General features: G+C 35.6%; 2 protein-coding genes across 6 annotated transcripts; both read right to left on the bottom strand.

The window, feature by feature from the left end:
- LOC18608553 (BTB/POZ domain-containing protein At3g22104) lies at positions 536 to 4,202 on the bottom strand. 5 transcript variants are annotated; one of them, XM_007043317.2, is made up of 4 exons: positions 3,729 to 4,202; positions 1,420 to 2,526; positions 1,102 to 1,219; positions 536 to 1,020 (listed from the first exon to the last, which is right to left on the bottom strand). In XM_007043317.2, the coding sequence occupies exons 1-4, from the start codon at positions 3,789 to 3,791 to the stop codon at positions 764 to 766; spliced, it is 1,545 nt and encodes a 514-aa protein (XP_007043379.2). In that variant the 5' UTR covers positions 3,792 to 4,202; the 3' UTR covers positions 536 to 763. The 5 variants fall into 5 exon arrangements, with proteins under 5 accessions (XP_007043379.2, XP_017969971.1, XP_017969972.1 ...); XM_018114482.1 differs by having other exon boundaries at positions 536 to 1,219; positions 3,729 to 4,200; XM_018114483.1 differs by lacking the exon at positions 3,729 to 4,202 and adding an exon at positions 3,215 to 3,323 and having other exon boundaries at positions 536 to 1,219.
- On the bottom strand, positions 12,628 to 15,033 carry LOC18608552 (scarecrow-like protein 32). Its single transcript, XM_007043315.2, has one exon. It carries the CDS (start codon positions 14,489 to 14,491, stop codon positions 13,154 to 13,156), a length of 1,338 nt encoding a protein of 445 aa, XP_007043377.1. The 5' UTR covers positions 14,492 to 15,033; the 3' UTR covers positions 12,628 to 13,153.

Genomic DNA, 16,109 nt, shown 5'->3' with positions numbered 1-16,109 from the left:
AAGGAAAGGGGCTGCATGTACTGTCCAATGCTTGGTCCCGCTCATAAAATTAAAGGAGGCAAGTCAACTACTGAAGCGACCTTTTTCAGAATCAGAGGAGTAATGTGGTTTTCTTTTGTTCTCTTAGCTGACTGCTTGTTGACAAAAACAAATTTATTGGCATTGAACCACTGAGCTTAATGGGAAGTAAGAGGTTCTGAAACTAATTCAAGTTAAGACACAGTCATTGCCAAAATGTTGTATAAAAACAGACATCCATAATTCAAGTTTAGAACGATTTAATGAAGGACCTTTTTAAGACTTTTACTACAAATGTTGTTTGATGAACATGCTCACTTTTTGGTAACCCCACCAAAGCAACTGTGAACTATCCGTTATCGTTATTGGGTATTGGAAAAGATTATGCCAATTGCCATGCACCCATAAGCCATTTGCCAGCTTGCATTACGATTTGCCCCAGTGTGAGAGCGACTGCGGAAAAGGACTCAACCATGGAGACCTATCCTGCACACATGACAATATAGAGAATTGGAGATACTATTCATGAAAGAGCACACAAAAAAGTTTTTTCTCTTTTCTGTAACTGCACAAACCAAGATCCCATTCTCTAGCAAAGAAAACATTCTTAGTCACCTCAGAATATGCAGAAAAGAAAGAAAATATATATATATATATATATATATATATATAGAAAAATGATATCTCAATGCTATACATAGACAAGGAAATAATTAACAGATACAAATATTATGCAAAATTTCTTTCATGAACAGAGCCTAGGCAGGGGTCTTGCAGCACTACGGCTTGATACTTTAGATTTCATGATTTTGCCCATCTGGGTCTGCATTTTCTTGCAGACTTTCTCCAACTCCACCACCCTCCATTGCATCCGTTGTAAATGTGCTCTGAGCATCTCGTTGTCAGCTGATATGTCTAGTCTCCCAGAGTAGAGAACAACTTGTTTAGTGGCTTCATCTTTCTTAGCCTTGGCTTGGATGTCGTTGAAAGTACAGGGGGAATCTGTGTAAAGCTTAGTATTATTAGTGCCCTGTAGTAAGTTCTTAAGCTTCAATTGCTGGGAGATGAGAGCTTGCACTGTACTTTTTGATGGAAATTTTGCATTCTGAGAAAGGTGTATGCAAGCCTCTGTAGAGAGCTTCTCATAGTTCAGTGCACAACATATTTTCATTTTTTCGTCTTCAGACAACCCTGCATGCACCTACAAAAACCATATTTAATCCAAATACACTGAATACTATTATGGAGCAAATCTTTGGGCTGCTAATAATTCAATTACAGTTTCTAGTAGCATTTTAAGATGTCAGAACAGATTAACTTGTTTAAAGGAAATAACAAAATGTTCAAGTGCATATGCTGCGCGTTTCTAGGGAACTTGTTTAAAGGAAATCAAAGTACTACCTCCAGGTAAATGTCCATGGCGTGGTATAATTCATCCCAAGAGTCCCTGGCAGAATCCGGCAGGGCCACCAGCAAGGCTAGAAACTTTGACGATTTTAGACAAGGATCCGGAGCTACTTCTGCTATATACAGATCTATCAAGCTAGCAACCTTCTTCATTCGCATTGGAGATAATTGCCAGCCTCCTCCATGCCGAAATGCTTTCAGGAACCTAAGAACAAGGTTCACATCATATAAATAAGTTGAGCCACAGGGAGAAGGAATTAGCAGATTATCTAACGTTGCTTGGTCCATCTGAGAACCTATCATACTCTCCAACTTGCTCCTGCAACTTTTGCTTATCTTCAAACTCAGCACCACTCGAAGAATCCCGAACAAACTCTTGCATGAAATAGAAATTGGATCAAGAGTGTAAAGCATATCAATCACAATTTCTAAAACTTTACATTTCTCATCAGATGAGGCAGTATAAAACTTTGACTTCTGGTAATGAAAGAGGAATCGACTAATCATTACATGATTGTGCTTTCGAGAGACCATCAATTCTATCAACGTTCCAATCAAATCGGGACTCAAAACTAAAAGGTCTTCAAACCACCAATTTGCTCGAGAGAAGCTGTTTTTCAAACTCTCAGTGCTTCTACTATCACAGGAAAGCCGAAACCCTGAGCTATCTGGAGAAGAAGTAGATGCACAAGGACTTGCTTCACTGGTTATGGCCAACCTCCCAACAAGTGAATCCAAGCATTTTTCAAGTAAACCTGAGGGAGTTGCAATCGGCTGTAAATCTTGGCAATGCTTCAAAGCAACCAAAAGATCAGGCCATGTCCAATAGCTGATCTCTTCAAAGGATTTCTTGGTTTTTTCTAATAGATTACAGGTTCCTGATACAGAATTGTTCATCTCCATGAATTGGGCAGCAGAATATAAAAATAAAATGTTTGAAGGATTTACGTCAATTTTTCCCTTGTTGTAACAAAACCTTGACATAAGCTCAAAATTCTCTGCCCCTCCTGGAAAGTCATGGAATACCACTTTATTTCTCTTGGCGTTTGTGGATTCACCAAATAATTTGGTCAACCTGCCCGAGTATGAACAAACAATTTTCTGCAATGACCAGACAAGAAGAGAATCAGATGACGTGGTGGTAACAACAACAATGCAAAAAACAAAATTAAGAAAATATAAAACTCTTGCGGGGATAAATCAAGAATGTCTACTACCCAAGAGTTATTTCTCCACGAAACAATGCAACAACAGAAATAAAAAGGGAAAGAAAAATACGAAAACAGGAATTTGGTTGCTGAGAAGAATGGGAGAATGAAATACAAAACAGGACAGGTTAAAGGTGACAAACAAACAAACAATGAGGAATTATTGTAAAGACAGTCCCTATCACTTTCTGATAAGAATCTTCCAGGGCTTAGAAAAACCCACAAAAGGAATGAACTCAATTTTGGGGCAAGGGAGAATAAATTCACTGCATTTACCGAGAGAAAAAAAAGGGAGAGTGAAATTAGAAGGGAGTATCTAAACCAAGAAAACAGCAAAAAGACGGATGAGAGGTCGTTATTAGAGTAATAAATTGAGTGAGGGTAATAAATTGCAAGGATGTCAACTAATCACCCCAGCAAAGAAGGGAAATGAGCAGTAATCAATGCCATGAAAGCAACCCTCAGTCCTTCTCAGCAAAAGTGGCGAATAGAACAAATTTAGACATGAAACATTAAAGCACCCTAACAACAGCAATAAATGAGAAGGGAAAAAAGAAAACAAAACAGAAAGCCCTACACACTTTCGTAAAAATCGTGGACATGGTGATTTCCAGAAGAAGAAGAACAAGAGCTATGAACTTTTGCCCCACAGTGCTGCAGTGCAGGTGGGAAATTAAATGTTAGAGGTACAACTGTAAATACTACAGACTACAAAGAAAATTTACAAGAGAATGTGAAAATTATGAAAACTGTAATCATGTAAGTTCCACCTTTTTCACACTACAAAAACAGACACACACAAAACAAAAGCATACCATAGCCAATGAATATGCACTGAAACACAACATACATTTGCAACCGAGTACCAGAAGAACACTTGCATAGAATAAGGAGATTTCAGTAGAGCACATCAATTTTTTTTATTTGTTCAATGTGGATCACATCAAATGGAACACAGCAAGAGTGAATAACAAACTTGCATTTTGGAGAGAGCAAGAAACCCTCAGAAAAACAGAAGTGTTCCCGTTTTTTTTCTTAAAAAATAGAATTTTATAAGCAAAGTATGAGAAAAAAAGAGGTAGAGAACAGACTTACCTTGTCCACCAGGAAAGTCTCCTCTCCATTAACATCCACCTCAAGATCACAGCAAACTGCCATGACCCAAAAAGAAAAAAAATAAACCCACCTCAAATCAAGAGTCTTTTCTTCGTTTTTGGAACTTGGATCAAGGAAATTAAAAAAAAAAAAGAAGAAAAGATTTTTTAACTACCCAACAGAGACAGAGATGTAAGGAGGAGGCCAAAAGGGAAGTGAGGAGAAACACACTAAGTCATATACCATATTCTTCAGAAGGGCAAGAAGACAAACAGAAACAAGTGATTCTACAGTCACTGAACTGACTTTGGTTCTGCAAAATGAGGTAATAGTAATCAAAATGGGTGCAGCACCAACGGGGTGGCTTCTCAACTGGGATAACAAAGACAAGACTCTAAAAACTAAAAAAGAGTTCAAGGGTGTATAAAGACAGGGAAGAGATATAATAATAAGACCAGGGACTTTTTTTTTTTATAAGAATAAGACCAGTGATTTTTTTTTTTTTTATAAGAATAAGACCAGTGATTTAACTAGAGAAAATAAAGAGGGAAGGACTCTAAAAACAGTTGTCTTGTGACCTCAACCTGACATTCTCGCTAAAGAAAAGTACTTTCTATGTAATAATATAGTAATTATTTCCTCTCATTTAAATATTATAAAGTTGGAATAATGATTTTTCTTGGGAGAGGAGGACCCTCTCATAAAGCTTAGAACTCAAGCTTTTTGGCTGGCTTTCCTTCTCTCTTGTTCCATTTTCCCCGCTGCCGGCCTCTAGACCCGTGCACCCACCAGGCAAAGTTTTCTATATTCATAATATAAATTTTATTATAATACTTGTAATAACATATTCCTTACTCTTGTAGTAATTTGCAATGACTGAATTGCCCATTTGGACCCTTTTCAGTTTTTCCACCAGGGTTGTGGTGGACCAACTTCTAAATGGGTCCCACAGGGGGTGGGCCCCAACTGGAAAGATTCATCTCTGTAGTTCGGACAGTGGATCATGTTCACTGTTTTGACGTGTTGCCCTTTGTTTGTTCCCCTATTCACTATTGTTAATCTTGTTTGGATTCTCCTTGAAAGATTTTCTTCCTTGATTGCAATTTTTTTTCTATTTTGAGTTGGAGTGGTACATTATTCACCCTATTTAATTTATCCAATGAGAAGTTCAGAGTGGTTGACTAATTGAGATCCAGCATGTTAATTAGATAATTTAAATAATGTTCTAATGCTTTAGTTTGACAAATTGTATAGTTGTCACGGGCATTTGGATACTATCTGAGGGATTGACTTATGATAAGCTCATTTGCTTTGAAGATTAGTGTACCATCTTTTGCAGATATGTGTGTTATCAAGTTCAAATGATCATTATCTCGTGCACATGAATTAATATCGAATATATTATTTTTAATTTCTTATGAAATTTGGTACATCTTACCCACTAAACAATTTATCTAATGAAAAGGAAGTGTTTAAGGCTGGTTGGTGTACATATTTTGGGGATGATTTTGAGGTAGTTTCACTCAAATTGTATATTGTCTATGACTATTGAGTATGAAGCGTGAGGGCACCGCACAACTGTTACGTTCATGCGCTAGAAAGAAGGATACAAGTAAACGGGTGTCACGTGAGTCATAAAACCATAATGACTCTTTTATCCTTACAAGCATTTCCAATTTACTGTTTGAGCATCGTTGGTAGGCACCAAAAGAGATTAGAGAGAATGCGTGGGTAAGTCTTAGATAAGATATATAGTGTATTCATAAGTCTTATCAAACTTGTGTTAACGAATTTCCTTTTTGCAGCTTTAAGGAAAAAAAAACAACCAATCGACTTTAGAGGGGGTATTTCTGTCTGACATTTTATGGAAAAGGATGGGCATTTTGATGCGCCTTTGGTCTTTACAGCCCCGATGAGCGATGGGGATTTAGGATAATCATTAACCAATAATCTATTCGGTTTCCAAAGCAAACTAGGAACGCTGTCGTTTTATTTGCCACTTGTCTCCATATTAAATGAGTCAATTTTTCTTTTGATTATGTAAGTTCTCTGAATGATATCATCATTAGATTGGCAGATTTATTACATTGGACGTCAATGATCTTCTTCCTAAAAACACCTAGAGGGATTTCTATGGATACAACGGACGACACAAAAAGGAGCCTTTCCTTTCTTTGTGGTGGGGTGGCCGTGGCAGTGGCCGCCCAACAAGTTTTCCAGCCCCCTTGGTGTCTTTCAGTGATGTTCTGCTCTCTTGCTTTCTTATTGCTCATCAAATTAAAGGATAGGAGCATCGCTTGAACCTCTGCCTGGCAGTAGAGCCTTTTTCCACTGTGCTTAAACAAATATGAAAGACCCTTTTTCCAGGAGGATGTGGTTAAGCTGGCCAAGCTTTGATCACGAAACGGCAGCAACTCATGTGGTTGTGATAATAAAAAGGAAAACGGAAATCTTAATTAGCTATTGTTTAGCTTATGTCATACGTGTTCAAGAGGAGCGTAGCGTGGGTAATCGATTTGGTTACTAACTCAATTTTTTACTTTGTAAAATTTATTATATGTTTGGAATCATAAATTTGAAAGAGTGGATTTGGATTTGGTTTCTGAAAAAATTAGTTAAGACTCCATATATCTATGTATTTGAAAAGATATAAAAAGACAAATTTTAATTAAAAAACTCACACAAGGATTTCAAAGTTATAATTAGAAATATGCAAATATGAATAAACTATGCCATCAACCCTGCCACACTGTTTTCAGTTAATTGGTTTGCGCGCTTGCCGGCACTTGCTAGGATGATTTTTATAAGTTGGGCTCCTTTGCAATGGATCAAAAGGTCCATTTTATACTCCTATAACAACGTACTCACCGTTGAAATTTGCGTGGACTCATGATAAACCCAAAATTATGTTGAATATGGGCTCCAGATGAAACATGGGATAGTATTACTGGGTTTTATGAAAGAAGTTAAGAACATTTGGTTAATGGTTATGCTTCTTGCTTTTACTCCAAAAATTTTAACACAGATTGCGTTACGTCCAAAAAGATAGAAAGAAAAGAGGACCGGCCTTTCAATTCTTAATAATATGCTATTGTTTTAAACTAAAAGACATTTCTGTTTCTTTTTTATAGTCTTTAAGCTTTAGATTCTGATTTTTAGAGGTTAATCAAATGCCACATATGGGTTTCTTAATTGCTATGTGTCTTGGGGAATATGAGTTCGGTGGTGTAGAGAATGGTATGTGGTCTGGGTCTTTCCAAATGATATGGATATTTTTGTTTTTTCATGGAATAATGTCATTATTAAGGAACGTAAGAATCTGGAAAATATTTTATTATGCCTTAGTACGGTGCATATATATGGATGTCTAGGAATGAGCTTGTTTCAACATAAAGTATGGGACCCGATCAAATTTACACCATAACAAGCTGCGAGTTGTCACTTGGACTAATGCAAAATGGCCCTTGGAATATAGTATGATCTTGAACACCTTTGGGGCACCCAGTGCAGGGACAGTAATTAAAAGTAAAAAAAAAAAGTAGACAAGGGTGCCATGGAAATGGTCTAGCTGAAGGAGAATTAAAGTTTAATGTAGATGGAGCTGTGAATGATTGTCCGGTTAAGCTGAAATAAGGGGAGTGTTGAGGAACAAAGGGAGACATTATGGTAATGTTTTCAAACTCTATAGGGTGAGTGATTCAAACACAGCCGAGATTATGGTTATAAGGGAAGTTTTTCTAATTTTTTCAGCTTCTAAATGGTTGGTTTTACATTCTTTGGGTTTTTTTTTTCATAATTGGGGAAAAGAGATTAAAACCTTACTCTTTAAACAAGAAGATTATACACCAACTAATGAATCAAATGTTCGAGTGTAAATAATTTTATATTCTTTGGTTGTTGAAAGTGATTTGAAGAATGCAGTATTATGGGTGCAAGACCCTAGTTGTGCTTCATGGAGATTACACAAATGGATACTCCATTGGGTGGTTCACAAACTGTCTTTGATGCCCTTGTGGTGGATGGGTGATGGAAGGATTTTTGTGACATTCTCCTTTTAGGTTTGATGTGCTTCCTTGTCGACCCTCTAACGATGGCTTCCCCTAGATCTTGAAGGTGTCTTCTTTGGTCCTGGTTCACGAGTGCTTTCTTTTTATGTCTGATAACTCTATGATATAGAGTTATTTTGACTTAATTTTGATATTAGTTTAACTTAGTTCTTGTTGTAATATAAAAAATTAGTAGGTTTTATTTAAATAAATTTAAATTAGTTAATTTAGATGAGTCAATCTAATCTTAGTTGTTTATGATTAATTTGGTGTTAATGTGATTAAGATAAGTTGTTATTGATTTATTTGTGCTTTTGTAGGTTTAATAAAGGAAGAATTTTAATGAAAGAAAAAGAGCACTTTTGAAGTGCAAACTTTCACTGCACATATTTTGGTATTTTAATCATAACTCTCTCTACAGAACTCCAAATGAGATGATTCTTAGACCATTAAAAAGCTAAGAGAAAAAATCTACAACTTTTATGTTTACCCATTTGCCAGTTCGACTTAGAAGGTGGTTAAAAATCTTGTTAAAGTTAAAGTACTGCAGCAGACTTAGAGCAATTACGATTTCTGCTAATTAATTGATCAATACCGCGACTCACATAGTCTAATAAGGAAATTTTGATTGGAATTGACTTCTTTCTTGATCCAACTTGGCCTAACTTCAAAGCCCTATAAAAACAACCTTTCGGAGTACTTTTAAGATATAAGGATTGAAAGCTAAGAATCAAGCCATAAAGTTATTAAAGTTAAGAAAAATTTGAAGGATTCAAAGAGATTTAGAAATCAAGAATATAATTCTTGGGTTTTTCTATCTTTTTATTATTCTCTTATTTTCTTAGTTTGTTTTTTATGTTTAAATTTTATTTGATGATGATGTGTGACTTGATGAGGAACTAATTCATTTATCTAAGATTATAATTGAACTTAATATGTAGTTTAATTTATTGATCTCTCTTTTGCTTATGTTTGATGGATTTAAGTTGTTTATTTTATTCTATTCTTAATACTTCTAATTGCCTAATCACCAATTAGATTAAATTAAAAATCTAGGCTAAACCTTGACGAAAGAAATTTAGGTAGATGTTGAATAGAATAGCGTATAATCAATGCACTTAGTTGATTAGGTAATTTGATTTGCATATAGAGTAAACATACACCGATAAGCTATATGTAATCAGCGTTAGAGAATAAACTTAATAAATCTTTCTTCAATTTAATTTGCATAGACATATAGTAAATTAATTGAGAGATGTAATTTTATGAAAAACTCAACAGAAACTTGTAAATAATTTAAGACTCTAAATTAACAACTTAATCCATTAAATTAAGTTAAAAGAGACAATAATTAAATGAAGTATTGAGGGATATCATAATCTTAGGTTTGGTAATCAGTAGAAGTTAATAAATAATTTTACTGATATATTTTAAATTAGTTTTAGTTATTAGTTTATTAGTTTTAATTTTAATTTTAATTATTTAGATAAAATTAAGATGTATTAATTTTAATAGTTAACAGTAAGAATTAAAACAATTCTTTGTGAAAACGATAATTTACTTTATCATTATATTACTTGTTAACGATATATGCATTTGCCTAGAAAATCAACAACAATGTCCCAAGATTCTACCATGATATGTTTTACTTTAGGTTTCCTCAAGTCAATTTTTGTGTGCTTACCGTGGTTCAGCTTTCTCATGGTTAGACCTATCAATATGGGTTGCCTTGGCCCAGCCTAGCCCAAACTCTTGTGGGCTAAGAAAATATAGGTCGAGCTGGGTCAACCTATTTTTTATATGGGTCATACAAACATCAACCCAACCCACCCCTTGTTACCCCATGAGCTGGTTGGGCCAACCCGTTTTTTATTTTTTTTTAAAAAAATTATTTTTATAATTTTATAATAAAATTATTTTATGATTTAATTTATAAATTAAAATTATTAATTTGATAAGTAAAGATTAAACACATTAAAATATATAAAATAAATATTATTATTGATAATTAAATTATTAATCTTATATAATTAAATATATAAAATTATTAAATTAATGAAAATTATTTATTTTTTGGCCCATAGGGTTAGCCCGTCCTAGCTTATCTCAATCCACTGATTTGATGGGCTGACCCATTTAGATTCGATTCAAATATGAACCTAAATTTTTAAATCCAACCCACCTCATATTTGATAAAAAATGAACTGACCCAATGGATCAGGTCGATTTTGACAGGTATACTCATGGTCATGAAGTGGGTGCAAAGGGCAGTACCGGTTGAAGCTACTCTCCCATTAACATGCTTTGTCATCCTTTTTGTTTAAGCTTTTGATTGTTGCTCCTGAAGTATGAAGTCCAAATGATGTTTGACCCTATAGGAGTTTTGACGATTCGAGCTGGAAGTTTTTCGTACTGTGTTTAATTGTCTAGTTCTGCGAGTTCTTAAGGTTTTCGGGGACTTTGGTTTTTGTTTGTCTTTAACTCTGTGCTCTGTTGGTTTGTGGCACTGAGTTACGCTCTTGGGGCTTTCTTTGTTCTACAGCCGCCTGTCTTTCCTGCGAGCAGGTTAGGCTTTTTGTAATTGTACAAGAACTTCACCGTCAAAGCTTGAGTTTTATGCCACTAAAGTCTTTGACCCTCATATAGCCTAAGACTTCGGTTGGGCATAATTGCTTTAGTTCAAATAAATAACAACCACTTTTCAAAAAAAAAAAAAAGGGTAAGAAGCTGGAAAATCAATCATTTTCTGAGAAAAGGTAACCAGGCTGTTGATCGATAATTAAGCAAAAGATGGCATAAATAGAGTAACAAACCTGCTCAACTACTGTGAAGACAAGACATCAGGTGTGCTGGGGGAGTCACAACAGAATAGGGATTCACCAGAAGGACAAGTAAACAGGACAATGGAGGCTTGATGGAGTTTGTTGTGTGATGGCAATGACTGTTTTGAGCAGGATGATACCGAGTCAAAGAATCCTTTGTTTGAGTGATGCAATAGAATGGCCTTTTAATTGTTGTACAGATGAGAAAAAATGAGATATGCAGGGCTATCTTTTTTCTGTTACGATAGCTTAAGTTTTTTATATTTGTTGTTCCTGGTATTTATAGCTGCAAGGATGTGGTCATGTAAAGCAACCTTTTCGACTTTTGATACTATGATTTTGAGCATATGTGCCTGGTTTTTAAGTGTGTAGAGGCGTATGACCCAAATTCACTTTGTGAATTGTGTAGGAGAACTTACATTCTTAATTCTTCTTGAATCTTTCAAAAAAAAAAATCAAATGCCTCAAAAAAGAAGCTTATTTTATTTCTCATCTTCAGAGTTGAAGACATCTATTAGTCATGTAAAATGACCAAGTGCCATCACAAGGTCCCACCGGAGTCAAACCCAGGTCGCTGGATTAGAAGTCCAGAGTGCTGAACCACTACACCATTGAACCACCCAGTTACTGTAAATGGTACTTATAAATAAAGTAGATTATGGATAGTAAAGTCCTTAACCATTTTCCAACTTCAAAATAACAATCCTTGAACTAATTGATGGTGTATCACATTTAGCTTCTATATATATATGTTGTGGGGATGTATCAATTTTTCATTTTAGGTATCTTTTATTAAGTAACCACATTTTTTAGAAAAAAGCAAAATAAAAACAGAAGAAAAGAAAAGTCCAAACTTTGGTTAAATGTCGAGGTAAGATGACATTCCACATTTGGTGTAGCCAAAGCCTATTAGCTGGACAACTTGAGCATGAAGGTGACTGCTCATACAAGTTAAGGTAATGTGGTCCTAGCTTGTTCCCCCGATATTTGAACATTTATTGATTGGTTCTACTCATCTTTCTATTTTGTTTCCTAGGAAGTCTTAAATAACTTTTCAACCCAACACAAAACAGATTCATAGGTACCATCGCACAGCCTGAAATAATTTACATGTTTAATTCAATATGTAATTTGTTACTTGGACTTGATAATCATTATCATCATTAATTGATTGTGATTTAGGAGCACTTTCTGCCCATTAAGGTGTATAATAATGAAAGAACTATGAACACAAGTTTCAATGTTGTCTCCATTTCTTCCATAAAATAACTTTTCTTTCTCTTTATATTTTCACGAACTTATTAAATCTTCAATTTTTTGAAAAAAAATATTTATATATAAAAATTGAATAATAGTTACGTAATTGTCGATTCAAATCTACCATCATGAACAACTCAACTATAAACTTCATACGACATTATAATTTTACCTTAGTTTACAAAACAAAACCAACTCCTAATACCCCCATTAATAACTATGTTAATAGTATTGACACCTTCTTTACACTAACCACATTGAAAACATCCCTCACATCCTACATTGTATTAAATCTTCAATTAGATAATGAAAAATAATATGATCTCTCATCAAATTCCCTCTATTCATTTTTAAAATTCAAAGTTAATTAGACTCAATTAAATTTTATCTATTAAGATATTCCTTAAAAGTTTGATATAAAAAGTAATTTAATATAATCTATATATATCCTACACCTATAATATTATATCATTCAATCAAATTTTTTAAAAAGAAGAATTTACCAAGTAAATGTCGTTGAGTGCCATTCTTTTCATTTTTCGTGTACAAAGAATAAAGTAGGATTCACCCTCCTAACTCCATGGAAACCTTAAGATTATGTTCACCTTCAAATTCAACCACAGTTCCCCATAGCTGCGAAATTTTAGACTTGGCTTTGGCTGTGACCCAAAGAAAGCACTTCTTTTATATTTTAATCGAACAAAGTAATTAAAACTTGTTGGGAAATTATATATATAATTCTTGATCGGTGAAATTGAGAGATAGGAGCAAAGCTAAATTATGAATAGAAAATTCATTACTATAAAACGTACTAAGAGGTACAATAAATATAAGGTGACTTAAGAGAATGTGGAAAATGGGTGACAATTAGGGAATATGATAACGGGATTAAGAAAGGGCTAGTTGGCTGGTGACTGTCAAGCGTCCAGAAACAGAAGCCAGCGGGGCAGCACAGAAAGAAAAACAAAGTGGGAACGGTTTTTGTCTCATACAAAGATAATATGTACATTTCTCTCCTAGCTTTCATGTGAACCAAAGCTAGCTAGGGTGCGCCTAGAGCTCGAACACAAAGATAAATGACATCAAGTTATCCTCAAAATCCTGCCGTTTCCTTCTTGTCTTATGCCCGCTTGCAGCCTTTTGACAATGTGGAAAAAAATGGAAAAAGCAACTATGTTTTGTCTCTGCTGCAATTCATGAGGACCACTAAACATCAATCTCCCCCTCATCCCTTTTATTGTAGCCCCCGAATAAGCTACTTAATGTAAGCACTTTAAGACATTGAAGTCTACACCCTGTTTCAATCTTCTAGCCCGGTTGAGGTCCAGGCCGTGGCAAAAACTGACTTGTGACCTTTCCATGTGAGAATCAGCATGTCTTCCTCTTCCTTCATGCCCCATCCGCTAGCATGTTCATCTAGCAAGAATTTCACTTCTGTCACGGTCTCTTCGCAAAATGGAACACTAAAGAAACTGGCGTTCTTCATCCTTTCTGACAATTTTGCACCTGATTCTAACCTCTCTATCCTTTGAAACCCTTCAAAACTGATGATGTTTTCAATTTTTTGACCAATATCGGATTCATACTCTAACCTCTGGCTACTATCTTTGGGCAAGAAAGTTTCCAAAGCATCAAAAGGTATCCAAAGATAATTGAAGCAAGTTGTAATCCTCGAAGTGAGACTTGGTGCACTCAGATCAGAATCCTCATCGACCACAACTATAATACGAGGATTGAGGCCTTTAATTATGTCAAGGAAAACGTCTCGCAAAGAAGAATCATGTGCAGTATTCCCTATTCTCTCATCAGACAAATAGCGCAGCCAATTTTGACAGTTTATTACCAAGGCCTCATCCTCCCTAAGGTCTAGTGCGGAAGGAGTCAAGTGACTCAACAGTGATTCGAACTGAAAAGCAGAGGATTCTTTGGACAAAATTTCACCCGATGAAGGGAAAGAAGGGTCATCGATCACATGGAATTCAAAAGGTACATCCCTAAACTTTGCAAAATTTGCCAAACGGTGACCAACTTCCTCGGTTGATACGTTAAGCATAGGAGGTACGGGTGGCCTATAAGAGGGCACTGTGATTCGAAGCGAAGATGGCCCTTCTGGCCTTTTAGCTAGGGCGTCTATTAAGGTAGGCCACTGCATACAATGGGTGATGCTAAAATCCAATATATGAACTTTAGGGTATCCTCGAACTGCCTTAAAAATGGCACTATTTGATGCACAAAACCCAAACCGGTGCCAAGGTAGTAGATCGACATACCCGGCTAGCTCGATCACGGTCATTAGCCTCCTCTGAAATGTGCTGCCACCATGGAAATTCATTGTTGTGGGGCAAACCCTAGATGCCTTAGAGATGAGTGCCTTTAAAAACCACGAGGTGAGCCTTTGGTTAGGGTCGCCCACCGAGGAAGCGACGTTGTTGAGCACCCACATAACTTGCTGAGCCAAAGTCACATCGTTGCTCTCAAGGGCACTGGCACAGTGAAGTAGAAGCTTTTCTATACATGCGCCGTCCAGGCTACCAAGGCACCCTCTTAGTGCTCCTGTTATAGAACTTTGAGGGGTGTTGAAAAGACTAGGGTTCTGAAGGGAAATGGATGCTCCGTTTCCTCTCACCTCAGTTTTCATGGCTTTGATGAAGGGGGAAAAGCTAATAAGATGACAAAAAAGAGTTGGGGTTTTGTTGAATCAGCGTGCATGGAAGATTTTGATGACCGTGATGATGAAGAAAAGAAAAAGAGAGAGAGAGAGAGAGAGAGAGAAAGATGATGGCCGAGAGAAGGTGGCTTCACTTTCTTCAAATTTTCTGTTGTTTGTTGGACACGCGTATGGCTGATATTGGAAGATGGAATTGAGGAGCTAGAGTTTTATCTGGTTGCAGGTATGAGTTGCCAAGTTCAACAAATATGAGGTGTTGGGAGAAAGAAATCTATACATTTCCTTTGTGTATTTAATGCGTCAAAGTGTTGAGAGAGAGAGAGGTGAGAGCTAGTTTTATCTGTTTCTTGAAGCCTATATATAGCAGGGAAGGGTCCTTATTGAATGATTATCCATATAGCATGCAGCCAAAAAGATTAAACTTTGAGGAACGAAGAGTTAGCTAGCAACTTAGCATTATAGTGATTTCAGTAGCCTGGGTTACTAGACAAGAACAAGTAGTACATCGTGAATTAATTATGATCATGAGTAAGTAAGAATTTTTCTATCCTAGGTACACGTCATGGCTACCTGAAAATGCATGCATATGGTACCAATGGTAAAATTAAGTAATTAGAGCGTCAGTAAGTTGGTGAATCTAAATAAAGGCAAGAAATCTTTTATCATATGGATTAAATTGAGGGCTAAAATTCTATATTTTTACTAAAAAAGCACATGATTTTCTCAAAATAATCTCAGTTTTAAGGGGATTTCTATTTGTATTTTCACCTCAAATTAAATCACCTATATGACTTAATTAGATATGTAGTATGAGCTCTACTTTTGAAATCTAATCCTTTGAGGCAGAGAGCAAAGTGTTCCTTATAGTACTAGTAATATAAATTCTCCGACATTTTTGTAAAATTTGCCTATTAGGAATGAAGGAATATATATTTCTAAATTTGCATTTGAATCATATTCCTCCTCTTTGTAACTTAGCATTAGTGGAAACAATTAAATAATAAATATCCATCACTCTTTTGAGTCTTGAGTACCTTTGGTGTTGATAGAGCTTTCCTAAGCTATTTTGGACAGATGCTAATTATTCCTCCATCGTCTACTGATTGCAATGGCTGTATATAAGGGAGGGGTAAAGAATAGGTTAAGAAAGCTGTCTCAGCCGGCCATTTTCTTGTCGAATTTGTGCTAATGGAAAGCCATTAAGACAAACCCAACAATTATAGTTTAGTTAATTTGGTATTTTTCATTGAGTTTTGCGATTGATGGCTACCTTTCATTCCCATCCTTCCACATACAGGGATATATATTTGTGATCAGTTTGATTGCTTGTGCCACGTGATGCCACGAGTAAAGACAAATTAGACCTGTTCCCACTTGGACAAACTAACTATACTATTTCAGTAGAAAGAATTAATCTCACTCCATGCTTTGTAATATGTGCATACCTTTTTTTTCTTACATAAAGTAATTGTTGTTTCTTTCCTTCCATCCCAATTCCTATGGCACATTTAGTGAATCATCAGGAAATGGACCTTGCTACACTTGCTTTTCTAATAAAGTGAAAATACTAAGCAATTCATTATATATA

This window comes from Theobroma cacao, chromosome 2, assembly GCF_000208745.1.
Source record: "Theobroma cacao cultivar B97-61/B2 chromosome 2, Criollo_cocoa_genome_V2, whole genome shotgun sequence".
Lineage (NCBI taxonomy): Eukaryota > Viridiplantae > Streptophyta > Magnoliopsida > Malvales > Malvaceae > Theobroma > Theobroma cacao.
Note: the sequence above shows the minus strand (reverse complement) of the source record. Positions and strands in the feature narration are given on the sequence as shown.

What these genes read in the sequence shown, in the direction of transcription:
- LOC18608552 (XM_007043315.2), bottom strand. Translation starts at nt 14,491, where the DNA reads ATGAAAACTGAGGTGAGAGGAAACGGAGCATCCATTTCCCTTCAGAAC.
- LOC18608553 (XM_018114482.1), bottom strand. Translation starts at nt 3,791, where the DNA reads ATGGCAGTTTGCTGTGATCTTGAGGTGGATGTTAATGGAGAGGAGACT. An exon ending in AGACTTTCCTGGTGGACAAG is followed by an intron (nt 2,527 to 3,728) that starts GTAAGTCTGTTC and finishes TGGTCATTGCAG; the next exon opens with AAAATTGTTTGTTCATACTC. An exon ending in CCATGGACATTTACCTGGAG is followed by an intron (nt 1,220 to 1,419) that starts GTAGTACTTTGA and finishes TGGTTTTTGTAG; the next exon opens with GTGCATGCAGGGTTGTCTGA.